This window comes from Colias eurytheme, chromosome 3 (assembly GCF_061535395.1).
Source record: "Colias eurytheme isolate Ceu_HAF_F1 chromosome 3, ilColEury1 Martin Lab GWU primary, whole genome shotgun sequence".
Classification (NCBI taxonomy): domain Eukaryota; kingdom Metazoa; phylum Arthropoda; class Insecta; order Lepidoptera; family Pieridae; genus Colias; species Colias eurytheme.
Genome location: NC_142982.1, coordinates 6,393,811 through 6,415,808, shown reverse-complemented (window position 1 = coordinate 6,415,808; position 21,998 = coordinate 6,393,811). Strand labels below are relative to the sequence as shown.

General features: G+C 33.1%; 2 protein-coding genes across 13 annotated transcripts in view; both read right to left on the bottom strand.

Annotated features, from left to right (window-relative positions):
• mtd (TLD domain-containing protein mustard) overlaps positions 1–21,998 on the bottom strand; it is a 104,209-nt gene that overhangs the window by 38,955 nt on the left and 43,256 nt on the right. For 8 of the 12 annotated variants that reach the window (XM_090119704.1, XM_090119695.1, XM_090119702.1 and 5 more), the window contains 4 exons: positions 4,276–4,338; positions 3,490–3,587; positions 1,232–1,293; positions 159–294 (listed from right to left, as the gene is read on the bottom strand). In XM_090119704.1, coding sequence (XP_089975830.1) covers positions 159–294; positions 1,232–1,252 — 157 coding nt within the window. In that variant the 5' untranslated portion in view covers positions 1,253–1,293; positions 3,490–3,587; positions 4,276–4,338. The remainder of the gene's footprint in view (positions 1–158; positions 295–1,231; positions 1,294–3,489; positions 3,588–4,275; positions 4,339–21,998) is intronic. The other 4 variants (XM_090119705.1, XM_090119708.1, XM_090119701.1 and 1 more) reach the window with 1 other exon arrangement.
• LOC149909644 (uncharacterized) lies at positions 6,366–21,437 on the bottom strand. Its single transcript, XM_090120140.1, has 4 exons — positions 21,381–21,437; positions 18,684–18,905; positions 18,309–18,431; positions 6,366–6,536 (listed from the first exon to the last, which is right to left on the bottom strand). The coding sequence occupies exons 1-4, from the start codon at positions 21,435–21,437 to the stop codon at positions 6,366–6,368; spliced, it is 573 nt and encodes a 190-aa protein (XP_089976266.1).

Here is a 21,998-nt window from a genome sequence, read left to right as displayed (position 1 = left end):
ATTAATTAAAAAAATACATTAATTCCAACAACAATACAAAAACGATGACAAAAGGTTTTCATTAGGTATACATCAAATGTCGTACGTTTCCCTACTAAAATAAACGGCCCAAATTACGTGATCCCCAAATATAAAGGAAGTCCTTTAACAATACATACCTTTCCTCTTATCCGGCACGAGCAAGGTCTGGCCAGGGAATATGAACTGCGTCGCGAGACGGTTCAGCTTGGTCAGCTCCGAGGGCGTGGTGTCGAAGCGAGCAGCCAGTGACGTCAGCGTGTCGCGATCTCGGACCTGACATAAATGTTAAATGGTTTTAATTGCCCCTTTAATCTGTTAAATTTTGAGGTACCTATTCGTCCCACGTAGCTTCGTCGTACCGTAATGTTTACAACTACAATTTGAAAAAAAAAATGAAACCAGAACGAGGCTACGAAAAATGAAAATATAGATAGGGAGATTCCATCTTCCTTCTTCTTTTATTTATGTCAGGGAAGATTCACTTTTGAAAATCACACGAACATACATTATTATGCTACGCCTAAGTTCCATAAAAAAGAAAGAAAAAACACAAATCCAGTCGGTTAGAGCTGCATAATTGACGAGTCAACGGGGTGACCGTGAGATACGAGGGTACAACTTGTTATAGCTAAAGAACATCGACTTTTAAACCGATGGAACTTCAAAGCACTTTGAAGTCCATCTCAATCTACGTTAAGATCGATGGATATATTTATCACATTGTTGTTTATGCCACTCATGTGTCAACAAACCAATACTAGTTGACATTTGATCATCACGATCAGAATGAGAAGAATTAGGATATAGAACTGCATTGTAAATATTTTACCATAATTAGGATTACTTTTTTGGTTTCTTCGATTACTTTTAATATAGAAACGCTAAATTCAAATATCCTTTGGTGTGGTGGATTTCATGGAAGTAGTAGTATTAGTAAAAATACTTTTTTGCTTTACTTTTTTAAATAAATTTTCATATGAAATGCTTTTTCCATTTTAATATGTCACTGAATATAATTTTATTAAACATAAGCTTCTTGCGGTTATATCATTATAGGAGGAAAGAATGACGACAGTCGACAGATTGAAGATCTCTTTTATAAATCGAACTAACAAATACACTAATGAATAAACGATATGACGTAACGTATGGGTGCACGTATTGATCGGATTAAGTAGGACAAATTAATATAATAATATTAAAAGCTTACCGTGTACGTCACAGTTTTCATCGGGGGCGGCGGAGGCAACCGCTTGGCTTGCTCATCCTCTTCTGCAACAAAATACATTCAATATAAATCCAATTTTTCATATAATAAACATCTTATCAAAAATTATCGAAATCGTTCCCGCTTTCAGCATAAATGAATCTCGTTTCGAGTTATTTTTGATAAGATACAAAGTGTTTAAGATTAATAACTTTGACGAACTTTGTCTGGATAATTTTTATCATCAAACATTTTAATCACACCTACGTGATATCCTCAGACGTGCTGATTAAATACAAGTTCTGCGCAACAGGAACGATCTCATGAATAACTAATGGCATTAATTTGGATATCACATGAGTTTTAGGAAATAATCTCGGCATTTACGGTTCAGAAGAATACCTCCTTTAATTTTCCTCCCAGGGAATTTGATGATTTATTCCGTTTAAACTTTCTGAGAATAAAACGGAAGATCACTAACCTCCATTCATGTTCAGGTGTTATCACACTAACGGTTCTTCAAAGAGACGTGCATTACGCTTTATGTACCTTAAGCGCGCACCATAAAAGTTCATTTTGGAGTAACTTCGTGATAAATGCGAAATCGTGACAAGTCATCTCGAAAATCAATCCAGCGTCAGTGTAATTAATGTTGGCGTTGAATATTGACAAAGGCGATTTGACTGAGGCCTGGCTTTGACAAACAAATCAATACAGCTGAACTTGACTGTATCGCTCAGGGCAGATCTATAGCTAGCACTGCGTGCTGTCGTTGCGACAATAATCCTATTATGTACTTATGTCTTTTTTATTCAGTGTTTCTATGAACTTGAAAATGATTTATGTAAGGTAGCTTAATATAAATAAGTATTAATTTTAATTTACATGAAATCTCTTATCATAAACTACATAAATTATAAGTATCAAACACAATGGATAACTACTGCTCTGCTCACTTCACGATCTACATTCATACTTTGAAGATCAGAAAAATATTCCCGTCTTTCTTCCCAACACATGGAAAAACCCATAAACTGCCGTCTATAATAGAGATACGATACACGATTAATATGTTGGCAATGTTCCAGTATAAATGTGCAAATTATCGCGCACAATATATTCAAGATCATCATTATGGTTTGGAAATAAAATATAAAGTTTACCATATTATTATCGATTTGGTTAACGGCGTGACATCAGCGTCACATGCCTCCCTGAATAAACTCGTTACTCACGCGCGGATTCATAAATCATCTTTACATTAAATCGTGATAATTAAAATGAAAATTCTGAAACGTCTGTCAGTATGTAAATAAACATCATAGACAAAGAGCTCGTAGGAAAGTGAAAATTGTATATTGAGTGATTCACACTACACCTACACTCTACATGCCTTTGTTTATGAACAAACGGTTAGGAGTACTAAGTGTTTATGAATTACTAAAAAGTAAAACAATTATTTTTATCAAAGTATAAAAGGTGGTCCCTTTTAACTTACAAAATAACCGCTTTATCCAAACTATGCTCTAGTATCGAAAAATTTAATTGTCTGGTATAAAATGTAACAGAAATTATAGCTGAGATGACTATAATATTTTGTTAAAGTTTCAATCTAATCAATATCAAATCGAATGCATCGGGTTAAATTCATTTGGAAGCTTCGAGCCTATGATGCCAATTTCAAATAAATATTTTGGAGAATTTTATTAATATAATTTACGTTACCGGGCACTAACTTTATGAGTGGCATGTTTATTTATGAGACTGTGCCAGAATCCGCCTCATTCCGCGGCCGGCGATAACAAGTACTGCTCCAGTGACATTGATATGAATAAATAAGAATTTTCCTATGTTTCAGTATAATAAACGAGTCCCGGGCCAAAGAGGAAGTTCAATTTATTTGTGTGCTGTGCGCTTTTGTGCAGTTTCAAAACTAAAGCAATGATTTATATGCACAATGTATTATTAATTATTATGTGTACATAGTGTATCCTCTTAATGAATTATACAAACATTCTTAAGCAGATGTTTACATAGTGAGATCATGATAGCCATAAACTAATGGCAAATGTTTAAAATCTTCTGATTATCTTGATTAAACAAGCGCGTATTGATTTTTACAATTGATACATAATATTATGTACGTTACGCCTAAATCAAAATTATAACGTCATTTTATCCAAGGCAAAGCAGTCAAATTTGTGTTTAGAGGTGCCAAAAAGAAAAAAAAACATATATCGTTAAATATCAATTGATATTACCTTTTTGTACAGCATCAAATCTTCCCTCGACCTTCGACCGTAGTGACTCCAGGTCAAAGGGTGGCGCGAAGCCATGGTCCACTGAACGACTCTTCGACCTGAAACATTACATTATCAGTTGACACTAAGTGTTTACGTTTTTGCAGAACAAAATCATGTTATTAGGTTTGCCGATTTACTTTTCTTCTCGACGAGATAAAAAGCAAGTCACAGATAAAACATAAACATTAGGTATATGGAACAATGTCAAAACCTAAAAAGATAGTAGTGTTAACATAAACATTTACTTTGCCTAGATTTTTGCGTCATAAAATAAATAACACAATTATTAATATATGTATTTTCATGTAATTTCGACTTGTAAATAAATGGGAGCAAGAGGTAAGTCATTAATTTAAAGTGCCCTCGCCGGCGCGGGCGCGGCGCCACGGCCCACGAGTGACGAGTAAATAAATGGTCCATGATGTTGATGTGCAAATTCTTAAACTGTTAAATTTCGGGTGATTGCACGAATAATTGGCCAAAATTAATACAAACGATCTAAATAAATTTCAAAGCTTTGTCGACACAAATAAACATGTATCTTTACTTTCATATTCATCGCAACATTTTGAATTAAATATTAGGTCAAACAACACTTACAAATATTTAGCACTAATAAAAAAGCGGCAAAAAGAAAATTAGATGCATATAAATCACACTCTGTACATAAACGATGCGTACCGCCGTCATCGCGCTAGAGACGATTTCATTGACGAAAAACAAAATAAATGAAATGAACAATACCTTTTGTATGATTGGTCGATGCTTTCGGCGCTTCTGGACAACTGCTGGGAAGCTCTTCTAGACCTGCATGCAACAAAACACAAGCTAATCACAGGCAGCGCATGCATGCACACATACTCTGATAATGAACAATTTCGAATCAATGCAAAAACACAATGTTTATTCTTCGTATCAATAGAAATCATAATAGCCGACTTCATCAAGGTTCTTGATTGTTTTACAGCTTTTACTCTAGAATAGTAGGTAACTGTATGCAGTCGATTCTGTTTGTCAATATCAGAGTAAGCGTGCAAAAAATAAATGAACAAGCTAACAAAGATTATCATTGATTAGCTTATTTAAAATGGTGTACAATAGCAATATATGAAAACTACATGCTTCTAAAATTATTATTTGGCAGCATTAAATGAAGAGTGTAAAAATATGTGCAGTCGAGAATCAGAGGTCCGAATAATAGCTAAAAACATTTATGGAAAAATAATTTTCATTTCACAAATTTCATTTAAATAAGTTAAAAGATAATAGATAAGTAGGTATATTATTTCCAAATGAGAAATAATTGTTGAATGTAATCATTATATATTTAATAGTTATAATTAACTAAGTTCAAACATAGTTAAAATATTATGCGGTTATATTTTCGAAAAGTTCGTCTCATCCATCATGATCCCCAGTAACGGAAGCGAGAGCTAATTACTTCGAGTCCCAGATGTGTAATAACTAATTACCCGAACTTTAAATAAATATAAAATAACAATGCAAACAAGAAAAAAAAAAGATAAGTAGGTACAATGATCATGTGCCAGGATTCATTTATTTTTCAAGCGATAAATATTAATTAATTTTTATATTCATTGTACCTCATATAACATAGCAACCGTAAAGATAACGACCCATAATCACGATAAACTTATCACTTGAATCAATATTTTCGCTGCGAAGCTACTATCTCACTATAATTTAGGAAAGATTTTATTGTATAGGTAAAATAAATTATTAACAGTAATATATTATACTACTGTACACAAGATACTTCATGATTAATAGCAGTTAATAACCATGGCTAAACCTGTGGCTATAATATATCATAATAATAAACAAGTTAACACAATTTTTAATTTCACATTACCTACCAGCTAATTTTAAAGAAGTCTAACATGTTTCCAATATATTTTGAGATTATGAAATTGTTTATCACACTAACGTTTGCACTGGACTGCAGAGATTTTCCCTGTATCGAATTAACAAACTGATAAGTCGAATAGACTAATAAGATATCGAAACTATAATAATTATTCTTGCATGCTTGAATCGTACATAAACTATGATATAAACGCTATTAAGAACTTGACCTAGGCCGGCTCACAAAGTAGCTACTCAAGGAAGACCTACGTTGCTTCATTACGTCTTCGTTAAGCAAATTTTGTGCGCGAATGTGAAGAGATCTTGTTACATTGGAAGCCGCGCGAGCTAATCGCACAAGTGGTGGATGGAGGGCGCGTCCTTGACACTGGGCGCGACATCGCGCGTATATATTATACATATTATACTGTATCTACTTTACCTACATTGTATCACAAACACCTACCCTCTACAGTACAGAGTACATACAATATTTTCACTTTCAAACCAAATAATACCTACTCTTTTTCGTTTTTAATGAGTCTTCGTTATGAAGGAGTAAGAAACTCTAGATGCTATTAATTCGCTTTGATAAAATCCTACCGTTCGATGAATAATGATTATAAGCTGCTGCCAATTCTATCCCAAGGATATCCTCAGCATTGATATGAGTTGCTACTTGCTCTAGTGTGGTAAATATTGTTAGTTGACACTTGTGACTTGACAGTCAACAGCATGGAGTACATCGCGGTCCTTGCTTGAAGTATTAATGGCGTAGTAGTTATTCATTTATTAATAAACGTCTATCATAATGTATACGGCTATAACTGTATACGTATTACGGCCGTAATCTCTCGCTATACCAAATTCGTAGTTGTGAAAGAGATCCATATGCAATCAATGATCAATAAAAATAAATGATGAATACAAAGAGATATAATATGTTTAAATTTGCATCGCGTACAGTTCTACGGGTATCTGACACCAGTAGGGCAAACCATAGCAGCTCTCGGAACTCTACTATTACACAGTTGAGCAAACAGTTTCCCTTCTAGAGGCACACTTTCGCATTCATCGAGCGCCATGACCGTCAAACTAGTTGAATGTTCAGTAATACTGCAAGATAAAGGCAGAGGACGCTGCGTTCGGAGCAAATGAAATTTTATATATATATGTAAATGTCACATACCGACCGCATAATTGTCATGTTATTGCAAATATCTGTTTACATGGCTTGTAACGAGATAGCAGCGGATAATATAACTGCATATTAATAGCAGGTCCGACATAATACGAAACCGAGTTTCCTATTCCACGTAGCTACGTGTATGGGAGATATGTAATCCTTGCATGCCAACATCTATAATGCATTGATGGATTGGATACACGATGCAATATTAAATAAACAATAACAAGTCAATAAACTTTGTACACTATTTGTATGTGTTGTTTAATCCAAGACAGATTGATCATGCGAAATACCTAGGTAATAAAAATAAAAATCTCAGAATTTTAATAAGAAAATCTGTTTATCTGTGTATAATAAAACAATTTCCGATAAATGCAAAAGCAATAAAATATTGTGATAGTGATCTCATACCTTATGTGTATGTTACTCTAATAGAAAAAAATGTTATACGTTTACGTTATAGCTGTTGTATATTTAGAGCGCGATGACCACATCTCAGAAATAATTACACAACAATAATCAATTGCATGAGAAACATCATTATTCGATCAGCTGCACGCAACATTAAACACATAGAAAAAATCATGTTATTTAATTCGAGTCGCTTGTACCAGCGACAGCAATTAAGTTCATTACTGAAACGTAAATAAAACAGCAGTTCCATGCCAATTGAAGAAATGTTTAGAGTCACTAAGCGCTCGAGGAAGTTGGCACGATTACCGTATTGGATCTCAATCAAGCATTTATATGTTGTCAATAAGCAAATGTAGTCAGGTAATTGTTATCTGAGCAGATAATGGATTTAAGTGAGGAAGTGTTTAGTAACCCATTGAGGCGAGGTCGTTGGACCGCGCCGCCGCGGTTGCGAAACAGTATGGTGGCTACGCGCACGAACGCATGTACATGTAACAATCGAGATAGTTCGCTATTGAGCAATTATTGAAGATAACGCATTGCACTCGTCGATATTTTTTCTATAACGACAATTATTATTTAATCATCCTGCGCTCTTCTTATCCAATAATTTCTATCCGTCAAGGTAGTAATTTCTTTTGTAAGAACTAAGATATAGTGAAAAGGGAGTATTTGTCACTCCGCACCCGCCCTTTGTTCTTTCTCCCACGTTTCACTTCAAAGCGCCATTTCATGTCAAGACAATGTAAAGCTATCGATATTATTATTTTGCTTTTAAGTTTTATTTAGCTGATCGCTTTTTTGACTGAGAGTTTATTAGTAAGAAACAAAATGTGAAAGTTTTATGTATCGGTATTTAATCAATCACATTCACGCGAATTTAGCACAAAGATATAACTCAAATAACATATACATAATTTGAAGCTGGGGCTGGGTAGCTATGGACATTAATTAGCTATTAAGTATTAATGAACATCCAAACAGCTTCGTCAGTCAGACTGACCTTATTGGTGGCGAAAGAAAAGATTCGTATCTCTCCGATCTTTTCAACAGTATCCAACGTATGAGCCATGCAAGTTGCAGTGCATATGAATAATTAAAGGTGAGTTGTAAATCATCAAGGTGGAACGGATAATGGTCGCGGGTCCGCATTACGCATTCCTATACCTCGACGATGCTGTAATATCGAATTACCACCGCGCCGTCAGTGTTGAAAGATGATAGACTACTTTAGTTATTTTGAATACAACGAAACTTTTGCAAAAACTAATTATTATTATTAGTGCGTGAGTAAGTGACATTAGTGGCAATGGTATTTATACTGCTTCAATAAAGTGGTTATGTAAAATGAAAAAGCTAGTCGTTTGAGATTTAAGAAACTTTCCCAGTATGGTTTCCAAAAGGATTGCTCAGTTTATTATGAAAAAGTTCGCGGCTTTACTAAATGGTATTTTAGTAAATAGGAATTTTAATGTGACGCCCAGTTCACGCAGTTACCCATACATATTCTGTTTTTGCTATCTACCTTAGATGTTAGAACCATAATTATCTATGTATTTATGTACCAATATAATTTTTGAAGGGTGTTAAAGATAAACTATAGAATTGTAATGAATACAGTAATTGACCCCGAACGCGACGTTGTATTGCAAAACCGATACATAAAGAAACTTAATGTACCACATTAATGCATCGCCATACAAAGGTGCATTAAATTATATAGTTTGCAAACTATTCTGAAACAGACAGACATTCAATTGTAAGTGCTGTACTGTGTAATAATCATTGAATTGTCTACTTAAACCAAGTACCATAACATATTTTTAATGGAAGCATAAAGTTCACCAATTGACACATAGGTAGATATTATGTCATGTGTTAATATGTGTGGTGATATTTTTGATCAAGTTCCATTCATAAGCTTTTTCATATTTAGGAATCCGATGAATTCATTTTAATTTATGTGCGGATTAGTATAAGCAAAACATACGATTTACTATAATCCTGTGATAATGAGATGATAATTTTGGCATAATTATGTAATTGGGTATTGAGGCTGAAGGGACCAAATTGAATGGTTTGCGGTGCATTCAACCGTAAACTAAAATTTACTACGCTCTAAATTACTGCTGATTAAATTTTGTTAACAAATTCAAGTCAGAAAAAACATAAGTGACTCACCCGAAAACGTTAGTTGTTAGTTATTACTTATTAGTGACAAAATATATCTAAATAGTAAAATACGATACCAGAATTGCAACGGTAGAAATTTCACTGTACAAGAAGACGCGTTGTATGTCACGAAAAAATCCTGTATCCATTCTTTTAGTCCCATTATTAAACAAATCGCTCAATCGTACGATTTATTTTGTCAGTATGGATATCGAAACACTGCACTTTTTAACCGACGTTCTAAAGAAGGACGATAGATCAAAAGATAATTCTCAATTCGTATTGAATATTTATTTAAACTGCAATGAACACTGCAACTCCAACCGCCATAAATAATTTTATTTATTCTTCCAGTGTATTCTAGCACAAACTAACTCAAAATGTGTGCCGTTCTCATCTGTGGACTGTGATATACCTACACTAATTATTATATTAAGGTAAACTTATAAAATGTTCATTTAAGATTCCCATATTAAGGAAAATGTGATACATATTATATCGTCATATTGACGTTTTCTGTTGATGTTGACGCAACTTCAAGTTTCAAATTATGTATTGTCACATGATTGTCACCATAGAATCACAGACATATCAAATAAATAACTTTTAAATGATCAATCAAGAAATGCTGCAAATCATGACGTCGTTGGCAGCAACATACTTGTACTTGTTGCTTTCCAGCAAATTTTTCACAACTTCAAAAATTTTACAGATAATTTTTCGTACGAAATATCTTAAGTACCTATATGTATATAGTAAATACAGATTTTATTTGCGGTAACTTATTTTAGATTTATTATAGTAAATTGACACTTCGAAAATAATTAAATTTAGGGTATAAACAAGAGCTGGGTCCACTATTAAATGAATTATACAGTAACAAAGAATTCAACTTTTATACGAAGGGTTCACTAAAAGTGTAGCACGTTTTTGCTTGACAAGATCGTATGCGTTTAAGAAACCTTTTCAGAGCAAGGGTCCACATTGTTCCTCTAATCTCAGAAGATCTAATCGCTTTATCTGAACTTATAGCCATTTGGTGTAAGAAATATTGTATACTTTTCTGTCGATATTGTTCGCCGAATAACTTGAAAATAAATAAATGATCAGGGAAATTCCTGAGACAAAAATTCCATAAAATAATAAAGCAAAATTTATTTAGATATAAATTTTTCAACAGCTTACGAATTCCAAGAAAAATTAAAGAATAAACGTCCCCTAGACTATTGTTTGAAATTTTAATCAAACATTAACATCATAATGGAACGGTGTTTTTCAACCGGCGTCATAAAACATAAAAAATGAGAGCGTCTCATATCAGCATGAAGTTTTTATCACAAACGAGTGGCATTGACGAATGTCGCGAGGTGCGCTCATCCATCAGCCGACTGCTAATTGCGGAGCTTCGCAATTAGTCCAGTGTCGTCCACAAACAAGCACAATTGATGGAATACAGGGTAAACGAACATCTACTATAAATGTACCAATATATAAACACTTATTACATTATCGTTCTATTCTCGAGAGCTTTAATCTCGCCTCGGTATCTTCGTGTTGCTGATTATTATTATTGTAATCGGATATTTGTTATAAAATATTCTCAAGACACGTGAGAGATATAATTTTATAATTACCTTGGATTATTCATTAATTTAATTACGTATACCTATTGTAAAAAATACGAATTACACCTGAACACAAAAAGTAGTGATTTTAATTGTTCATTTCAAGCTGTATTTTGATATTTTTTTTTTTTAAGTGAAGGTCTAATATAGTATACAGTATGCCACTATAAAATGCAGGCCGGATTTATAAATTTATAATCGAAAATGGTATTAGCAAATGGCTATTAAAATAATTTGTAGTCATTAAAATGTAGATTTGTACATACAAATCTAATGATTTCCGGCAAGAGTTTAGAAGAAAATACATATACAATATTCACATAACGCAATCACTTCATACATCTCGTAACCAGTCCAGAATGCGGCCGTCCTTGTTCGGACCACATTGTGACCACACTCAGGCAAATGGGTCAACTTCTATCCGCATTTATTCGGAAGGAAGCATTTAATCTTGAAATATAAGTAGTCTGCTAATGGTTCCGCCTACTTGATAGCGTTTATTGGCTTTATGTATAAGATATTCAATGAAAATCGTGCATACTGCGTTATCTTCCGGAAAACAGTTGCAATACTATCACGATCCCTTCTAGCGCACAATAAATATCTAGGTAAACATCAATAGTAATATTTCATTTTACTAATTGCTCTAGCACTCGTTTCCCGAGTTATCATAATTACTGCAACGGCAAAAAGTCACGTGAAAAAAACTAGTTATGTATTAATGAATTGCATTGTCCGTGCTGTTTAACATGGCACTAAAATGTGTTATATTGTTTTAAAATTATAAATAGTGCATATTATAATTGAATGCAAATATTTCTTGCCTGTCCTTGTTAAGTATTTTCCTATTGAAAGAACATATTTTAATGAACCACAAGTCACAACCAAATAAGTTATTTTTATGATGATTAATATCCTGCAAGTATTTTTAGTATAGCCACAGATTCTGTAATCCGTTTAATACATAATATGACAAAGGAAATATTACCAACAATATAGGTATCGATACCCTTGTTAAAATCCTACCTATACAATAAATAATATGGAATGGAAAATATTCGAATGGCGAGGCACAATGGGGCTTCGATGTAAGCGACACTTAGAAAGGATTTATGATACGAATGCTTCGCTCTGATCGTAACAAAGTACATACTTCAAGGTGTGGTTCGGCTTACGTTTTATTGTAATACTTACAAAGGATTCTATGAAACGCAAATATTGACGACCTCACACCGGTTTCCGAATTTAACTTTAATAAATCGTATTAAGAAAAATAGTGTCGATAAAATGTATCACGAAGGAAATAACTAGTATTTTGATAAATATGTGCGAGAATCTGGGGGCACGGCGCGGCAGTGCCCCGCCAAGTCGAACATTTTTATAATTTGTAAAGACTATAGAGACTTATTTGTATTTATAATATTCAATAATTTATAATAAATTACATAATATATATTTTTTGTTAAACAGAATGGCAGCATAAAACATAAATTCTGTCGACAACCGTTGATTGAACGCTGTAAATCACTCATAGATTGTCTGGGTCACGCAAATATCAACCGAAAATTTTGTATATTATTATTATTTAAAGAAAACATAAATTAACCAACCAAAAGGAAAATAAAAGATCATTTAAATGACAGCAATGTATAGCAGGAACAATAACATTATGCCCGTCATCGCGGGCGGACAGAAATAATTTCTCTTTCTCAACGTAAACGTCAATGTTATATTTTACAATCGCGGTGCAGACAAAATATATCAAGAGGCACGTATGAGGCGCACACCTCGTCTGCTAATGTTTTACTATAATAATAATAATAACTAAAGATTTAGTTAGTACGTGAATGTATAGTGGAGGCGGGGCTGGCTGATGGCCAAGCGTTGGTAAACATAAGGAATTCTATTTTGTAAACACGCATAATCGCGCTTGCACAATCGTAAACAGCGTAATAGCAAAATACTAGAATTAAGGAAAGGATTTATTGAATTATAAAAAATATAATTAGCACAACACTGTAAACAGTACGTGACCTAGGTAGCGTCGCTATATACGAAGTGATTCACGGTAGATATAATGTCGATAACTATAATATCTTTAATTATAAAAGCTAGTTTATGAATAAAACTTAATCATTTCTCATACATGTACAAACTAATTATGAAGTGGATTAATTAAAACAATAAATATGTATAACGAATTGGTAAAATTAAATCAATGATATTTTTAATTATTGTACAATCACAATTGCTATAACCTCATTTACGCCACGGTAAATAGTTACATTGACCTAAAGGCGAGGTTATAACAACAGTCCTAAAGGTGGATTAGAAGCGAATATAGGTAGGTCCTCTTGCTATACAGCGCGTGGGCTTCCTTAAGCTCCTTTTATTGAGACCAGCTTAAGACTAATCTATCTTATCTTCTTCTTATATATAAAAATGAATCGCAAAATGTGTTGGTAAGCGCATAACTCGAGAACCGCTGAACCGATTTCGATTATTCTTTTTTTATTATATTCCTTGAAGTACGAGGATGGTTCTTATGTAGAGAAAACGTAAATATGTACCACGGGCGAAGCCGGGGCGGACCGCTAGTTTATAATATAAATAGTACGATTTAACAGTTGTTTATATAATAAATAATAATTTGCATGAATGAGTTAAATAAACGGGATTTAAATATGTTACTATTGTGCTTCTTTCACTGGTATTAATACAAATATTGCATAATATCGAAATAATTAAAACAGAATTATTTGTGTGCAAATTCAGAATTAACACATGCACGTAATGTGTTAAAACTGGGACGATACTTTACTACGTCAAAAGAACTAACGACGCGGACGTTGAAGAAAAATGAAAGCAATAAAATAAATCGTACAATAAGTGTCACATAACTTTTTAAAATAGACAAGATGGTATACCTAGCATAGAACAAAGAAAAAAGGTGAACGTACGATAGCGGAAATAAATGGAGGCCACATTATGATGAAACCACTGTGTGAGTTGTGACGTAGGCAACACCATGAAGTAACTGCAAGTCGCATAAAAATTTTCAACGTTTACCTTTATATGAATACGAACGCAATCGAGCGTTATTGCCCACGGCACATAAATAATTCAATAATAAATATCCGATTTGGTTTAATATTGACGGAAATGATTTTTACAAGTGGGCGTCGCTTTATGCAAATCGCGAGCAAATATGCTAAGATTATGATACGCTTTCGACCTTCACTAAGCTGAGTAATCCGGATTTAATATGTATATAATTGGAGTCGCAAAATGTATTAAAACTATTATACTTTTTGCTTTTTAATATTTTAACAGATAACAAGTGATAACTGCGTTAAAAACAACCGACTTCAAACTTGCACTTGCAACATTTACAAACACAGACAAAAATGCTCATAAAATAAAAACTACTAGGCCTATCCGAATAAAATTTTTATGGGACCAATTCGACACCATCCCGCATCGAACAAAAAAAGAATCACGTAAATCGGTTCAGAAACCTCGGAGTAATCGGTGTACATACATAAAAAAACAAAAAAAAAAAAAACATACCGGCCGAATTGATAACCTCCTCCTTTTTTTTTGAAGTCGGTTAAAAATCATATTGAGTGAGTGTTTTATAATTGTAACATATTTTATATTATAACTAGCGGTCCGCCCCGGCTTCGCCCGTGGTACATATTTACGTTTTCTCTACATAAAAACCATCCTCGTACTTCAAGGAATATACTTAATAAAAAAAGAATTATCGAAATCGGTTCAGCCGTTCTCGAGTTATGCGCTTACCAACACATTTTGCGATTCATTTTTATATATAAAGATATAAATGTGACTTTTGTCAGGCAGGTTACAAAGATAAACGATCGCTAATACAGGCATGGCACAATACTGCCCATTCTACGATACTTTCTATACAGGGTGTCCCAATGTTGGTATACTAAGCTCAAAGGAGGTTATAGTTTTGAATACGCTGAGTACGTAAAAAATAATTAAAAAATTCCTGACGCATTTTTTTTTCAAAAAGATGAATTCTTAAAACTCTATGTGTACACCCATAACAAGCAACCCATCCAACTTTGCCACCAGCACGTGAGCTATCGTTTAAGATTATGTTTTCATAGACAAAATGCTCACATTAGAGGAGCGGTATATGCCGGCTGCGCGAAGCTAGAGAAGAAAACATAGATTTTCAGGAAAAATTTAGCGAAAAATTTTTGATGTAATTTTCTTTTTTAAGTATTATTTACGTGATCAGTGTATGCAAAACTACAAGTCCCTTCGCGCTTAGTATACCAATAGTGGGACACCCTGTATACATATAATATTATTTTAATAAAGTGAATGGAAGGTAAGGGTATAGTGTATGCGTGACTAAAAGTAACAATAGTACGTGATAACCATAAGGAGACAGTAAATGATTCAAGGTGAAAATATCGTGTTTTGCAAATTACACAAATAGGGGAGATGGGCCCAAAGCGGGCACCTTACGGGAAAATTAAAAAAAATGAAGTTTGAAAAGAAGTTAATCCATTTATTTTTTTGCCAAAAGTTCCATTGATAAATACTTTTGAATGCTAAGTGGTTAAATTTGTCAAAAGTTAAAGTATATAATAATTATTAACAGATTACTAAAAGCCTACGATTGCCCGCTTTGCCCGAAGGGGAGGCCTAAAGCGGGCTTTCGTTTAGGGCAAAACGGGCAGTAGTTGGGTAAAGCGGGTAGGCCTGGATTTAAACAGTAGATTTCAATATACAACCACAAATAATATATACAATAATAAATAGAGTAAAAGACACAAAAATATTTTATAAGTTATGTATTTCAAACAGTCATACAATTATTTTTAAATGAATATATGAAACAAAGGAACTTCTTAGGAGCTTTAAACGTTTAGGTACAATATTTCCAGATATATCTGAAATAATATTTAAAAAAAATAACGCCCTGTTTACAGTCTATCATTATTTAGTCTCTAATAAGCGATACAATTATTTCATTTTTTTTATAAATCCTAAAATAATGTAATAGGTATACAAGTTCCAAAAATTCTTGTTTAGACAGCCCGTAAAATAAAGAGTCCATGTGGAATACGTATTCCAAAAGCTCCATTTCTTGTTCCGTAGAAAAGACAGTAAGTAGTAAACCTACCAAGCTTTACATTACACGAACCCAATTTAAGATGTCTGCAATGTCGTTCTTGGAATCCCATATTTAGTTGTTACTTTTTGAAGTAAAACTTCTTTAGGCGCGACTAGGGAGTAACTCAGATTTTTTTTCTGACGGAAGTAACGCTGTGTAGTTTCCGCCATTTAAAAATAATAATTCTGATTGGTTGTAAGTATATGTCATATACGGACGCTTCTTGACTTATACGCCAGCTAGAGTGCGTTTCACGAAAGAGTTCCCCTGCCGTTATGTTGGCATACCTGACTGTCAAAAACGAAAATATTTTTTTTAATCAAAAATGACAGAGAAAATATTCTCCTTTCTAGGCAGTCGACCCCGTAAGATACGGGATAAGGCTAGGAAGAAAGGAGAATATTTTCTCTGTCATTTTTGATTAAAAAAAATATTTTCGTTTTTGACAGTCAGGTATGCCAACATAACGGCAGGGGAACTCTTTCGTGAAACGCACTCTAGTGGCAAATATCATAATTCATAATCAATTAGGATTATTTATTTTCAAATTTTCAAACGGATCAATTGTGAATAGCAAAGTGAATGAAAAATTCAACAGTTTTAAAAACATTATTTTAAATTGCAAAATTTTTTGAAAATTTCTAAATATACTTGTTTATTTATTACTTTTAAAATAAGTAAATTAAAAATAAAAATAAACATGTTGCGGATTATAATCAATCTATTTTAAATATTGCTGAAGACAAAATAGTATCCATAGCAACAGATATGTATATAGGTTGTCATTCAGTTGAACAAGAAGCATATGTACGCCAACAATTTCATAAAATGTCAGTTATTGATACAGGAGGATCGCCTTATGAAATCATATTAGTTCTTAACAAATTTTACATTATTACAACCAATATTGATGTATCTGATGGCTTAGCCAACGGTTGTGTTGGAAAGTTAGTGTATATTGAACGTGATGACAGTGATAACATCATACGCTTATGGCTTGAGTTTCCTTGTAAGATAGGAGAGAAAATTAGGAAAAAAGCTGCCCATCATATTCAAACTCTAAACATTAGTAGAACAGCAGTCCCAATTTTACGAAGATCGTCATCTGTACCAATGAATAGAAATAAGACAATATTTGCAAAGAGAAATCACTTTCCATTAGTATCTGCTTGTGCGCTTACAATACATAAGTCTCAAGGTGGTACTTTTGATCAAATCGTTTATGAATACAATAAAAGTCACAGTCAGCAGCTGTTATATGTAGCATTATCACGAGTAACTGATATAAATGGATTGTTCATTGTCTCAAACACCGATGACAACAAATTTTATCATGGAAGAAAGCGTCCAGGGGGAATAGTTGATTTACAGTGTGAATTTGAAAGACTTTCAAATTCTCGCCTAATAACACAACAGGAAGAATTATATAACCTTGTAAATGAGAGTAACATTACACTATTTTCCTTCAACTGCCAAAGTTTACGTGCTCATGTTTCTGATCTGAATGATAAAGTATTAAAAAGGTCCACATTGCTGTTATTTTCCGAAACTTGGATGAAAAATGACGAACAAATTCTTATTGAAAATTTTTATTGCGTTACCCAATACAAACGACCCAACTCAACTGCTGGTGGAGTAGCTGTATATCATTCATCTACAGATACACTGAACAATGTAACACCAATTCAAAATATTTCACCAACTATATTATCACAAATTTCCGATGAGGTTTCACAAATTGGTGACATCGTCTTGGTTCGATGTGTTAATACGAATGACCAACCTGTGATTATCGTTGTTATTTATATTTCTACAAATACTAGCCTGACAAATATCATAAAATTTATTCATCAGCAATTACTTCACTTCACAATTGAAGGTTCTCGACTTTTAAATAGTAATTATCATGAATTACCGATGATTCTAACTGGAGATTTTAATGTTAATTTTCGCTCTCAGGAATCTCAGCCGTTAATTGATTTTTTAGAAGAAAAATTTGATTTATCTATGAATACTTCTCGACTTCATTCAACAACGCGTTTCGGTACAACGATAGATGCTGTATTTTCAAGAAAAGTAGCAAATTTAGAGAGTAAAATTTATGTTTCACATTATAGTTACCACAAACCTATAATTTCGTACGTAAGAAATTATGATGACATTCAATTACCTGTTTCGAATGAATAATATTAATATAACATTTAAATAATCTTTGTAAAGCACATGAATAATAAATATAATTAAATTATAATATAATATTTATTTATTTAAGTTAATATTTAATCATTTCAGTGATATATGGCGTCAACGCCAAAGAAGTTTTACTTCAATCGCGCGTAAAGGTTACACGCACACACTTTTTTTTGACAGGTTTTCCTAACTCTTGCACTTCTCGTTTTGCTTGCTGCATAGTTGAGCGTTGCCATGAGGCTTGTGAAGTTTTACGCTTATATTTACGCCGGTTATAAGCGGTCATCTGAAAGGAAAAAGCAAATTAACAAAATAATGTAACATTTTAGCGGACGGGGCAAAGCGGGCGCGTGCCCGCTTTACCCTGCCCGCTTTGCCTTTTGCGACATTTGAAAGGTTCAGACGAAATTGTACCTCAAAATTTTTAGACACGTGGATTTTTATGGAACCAAAACATGGCCAGATAGCCACCTAATAACCAACAAATTTTGGTTAAAGGATTGTAAACACCAAAATAAAAAGAACACATATTACATACCTTGCAATATTTTTCAGAAATCGTCGAAAAACATTTATTTGTTGCAGCTTGTAAATGCGTGCTCGCAAGCGAATCCAAATACTGCCGCGAGGTGGGAGGGGTGTGGGGATCGTGCTCACAAGTCGCGCGCGCGCCATTATTTAAAATGCCGATACTATACTGAGTGCCCTCTTTAGGCTCTGTGCCCACTTTAGGCCCCTTTCCCCTACCCTCGTTAAAAGGCTGGACACGTTTCAGTCGATGTCGTCCAAAGAAATCGTGAACCAGCTAAATCTAATATAACATAAGTGCTAATAGAATTGGAAGAAGGATCTAAGCTATTAATGCAAATAAATAATATTGTGTTACATGTTATCAAAATTGTGTTTGTATCTTCGTTAAATGCGAATATAAAAATATGATATGAAACTGTTTATTTGACACGAAAAATGTAATAATGTCATGTGAATCACATGACAGTGAACGATTTTCATAAAATAATTTGTATTTTAATAGAACACGGAACCTTTAAAGGTAAATATTGCTAAAAATAATTATCACAGTATCAAATAAATATTATCCTATGTGTACATTGGTTATGAAACATGCGCGAATTATGTTAAATAGTATCATAACATTACGGAGAGTAGAGGACCCACTCAAAGTGTCAATCGTTTCAGTAAGAGTGAAAGCAGATTACTTTGACGATTAAAGACGAAATCGATCCCAAAATAAAAAAAAAAGTGTGTGCGTGTAACCTTTACGCGCGATTGAAGTAAAACTTCTTTGGCGTTGACGCCATATATCACTGAAATGATTAAATATTAACTTAAATAAATAAATATTATATTATAATTTAATTATATTTATTATTCATGTGCTTTACAAAGATTATTTAAATGTTATATTAATATTATTCATTCGAAACAGGTAATTGAATGTCATCATAATTTCTTACGTACGAAATTATAGGTTTGTGGTAACTATAATGTGAAACATAAATTTTACTCTCTAAATTTGCTACTTTTCTTGAAAATACAGCATCTATCGTTGTACCGAAACGCGTTGTTGAATGAAGTCGAGAAGTATTCATAGATAAATCAAATTTTTCTTCTAAAAAATCAATTAACGGCTGAGATTCCTGAGAGCGAAAATTAACATTAAAATCTCCAGTTAGAATCATCGGTAATTCATGATAATTACTATTTAAAAGTCGAGAACCTTCAATTGTGAAGTGAAGTAATTGCTGATGAATAAATTTTATGATATTTGTCAGGCTAGTATTTGTAGAAATATAAATAACAACGATAATCACAGGTTGGTCATTCGTATTAACACATCGAACCAAGACGATGTCACCAATTTGTGAAACCTCATCGGAAATTTGTGATAATATAGTTGGTGAAATATTTTGAATTGGTGTTACATTGTTCAGTGTATCTGTAGATGAATGATATACAGCTACTCCACCAGCAGTTGAGTTGGGTCGTTTGTATTGGGTAACGCAATAAAAATTTTCAATAAGAATTTGTTCGTCATTTTTCATCCAAGTTTCGGAAAATAACAGCAATGTGGACCTTTTTAATACTTTATCATTCAGATCAGAAACATGAGCACGTAAACTTTGGCAGTTGAAGGAAAATAGTGTAATGTTACTCTCATTTACAAGGTTATATAATTCTTCCTGTTGTGTTATTAGGCGAGAATTTGAAAGTCTTTCAAATTCACACTGTAAATCAACTATTCCCCCTGGACGCTTTCTTCCATGATAAAATTTGTTGTCATCGGTGTTTGAGACAATGAACAATCCATTTATATCAGTTACTCGTGATAATGCTACATATAACAGCTGCTGACTGTGACTTTTATTGTATTCATAAACGATTTGATCAAAAGTACCACCTTGAGACTTATGTATTGTAAGCGCACAAGCAGATACTAATGGAAAGTGATTTCTCTTTGCAAATATTGTCTTATTTCTATTCATTGGTACAGATGACGATCTTCGTAAAATTGGGACTGCTGTTCTACTAATGTTTAGAGTTTGAATATGATGGGCAGCTTTTTTCCTAATTTTCTCTCCTATCTTACAAGGAAACTCAAGCCATAAGCGTATGATGTTATCACTGTCATCACGTTCAATATACACTAACTTTCCAACACAACCGTTGGCTAAGCCATCAGATACATCAATATTGGTTGTAATAATGTAAAATTTGTTAAGAACTAATATGATTTCATAAGGCGATCCTCCTGTATCAATAACTGACATTTTATGAAATTGTTGGCGTACATATGCTTCTTGTTCAACTGAATGACAACCTATATACATATCTGTTGCTATGGATACTATTTTGTCTTCAGCAATATTTAAAATAGATTGATTATAATCCGCAACATGTTTATTTTTATTTTTAATTTACTTATTTTAAAAGTAATAAATAAACAAGTATATTTAGAAATTTTCAAAAAATTTTGCAATTTAAAATAATGTTTTTAAAACTGTTGAATTTTTCATTCACTTTGCTATTCACAATTGATCCGTTTGAAAATTTGAAAATAAATAATCCTAATTGATTATGAATTATGATATTTGCCACTAGAGTGCGTTTCACGAAAGAGTTCCCCTGCCGTTATGTTGGCATACCTGACTGTCAAAAACGAAAATATTTTTTTTAATCAAAAATGACAGAGAAAATATTCTCCTTTCTTCCTAGCCTTATCCCGTATCTTACGGGGTCGACTGCCTAGAAAGGAGAATATTTTCTCTGTCATTTTTGATTAAAAAAAATATTTTCGTTTTTGACAGTCAGGTATGCCAACATAACGGCAGGGGAACTCTTTCGTGAAACGCACTCTAGCTGGCGTATAAGTCAAGAAGCGTCCGTATATGACATATACTTACAACCAATCAGAATTATTATTTTTAAATGGCGGAAACTACACAGCGTTACTTCCGTCAGAAAAAAAATCTGAGTTACTCCCTAGTCGCGCCTAAAGAAGTTTTACTTCAAAAATCTATTAGAAGTGGTCAAGTTCGATTCTCGACTCAATTTTACAATGCTAACAAGAAGAATATAAAGAATAGTATACCTAAGATATCGCGTTTGTGTGTAGGGAATTTGCGCAATTTTTTTTTATAATGTACTGAAATAGCTAAGCTATTAAACGTTTTATGCCAAATCATGTAAAAATTTCATATATTGCACATACCTTTCCACGTTACATTAGAACGTTAAATAAATTAACATTAATCACTAACAACATATAGAACATGTAAGTTAAAAGAAATAATTTAGCCATGAAAGAGCTGTGATACCCTATAAATATTGTAAA

Bases quoted from the DNA above. Each gene is read 5' to 3' on its own strand.
- LOC149909644 (XM_090120140.1), bottom strand. From the start codon at position 21,437: ATGACAGAGAAAATATTCTCCTTTCTAGGCAGTCGACCCCGTAAGATA. The intron at 18,906-21,380 runs GCTAGGAAGAAA...AAACGTGTCCAG, and splicing joins CCCGTAAGATACGGGATAAG to CCTTTTAACGAGGGTAGGGG. The intron at 18,432-18,683 runs GTATGTAATATG...TTTTCCTTTCAG, and splicing joins TTTCTGAAAAATATTGCAAG to ATGACCGCTTATAACCGGCG.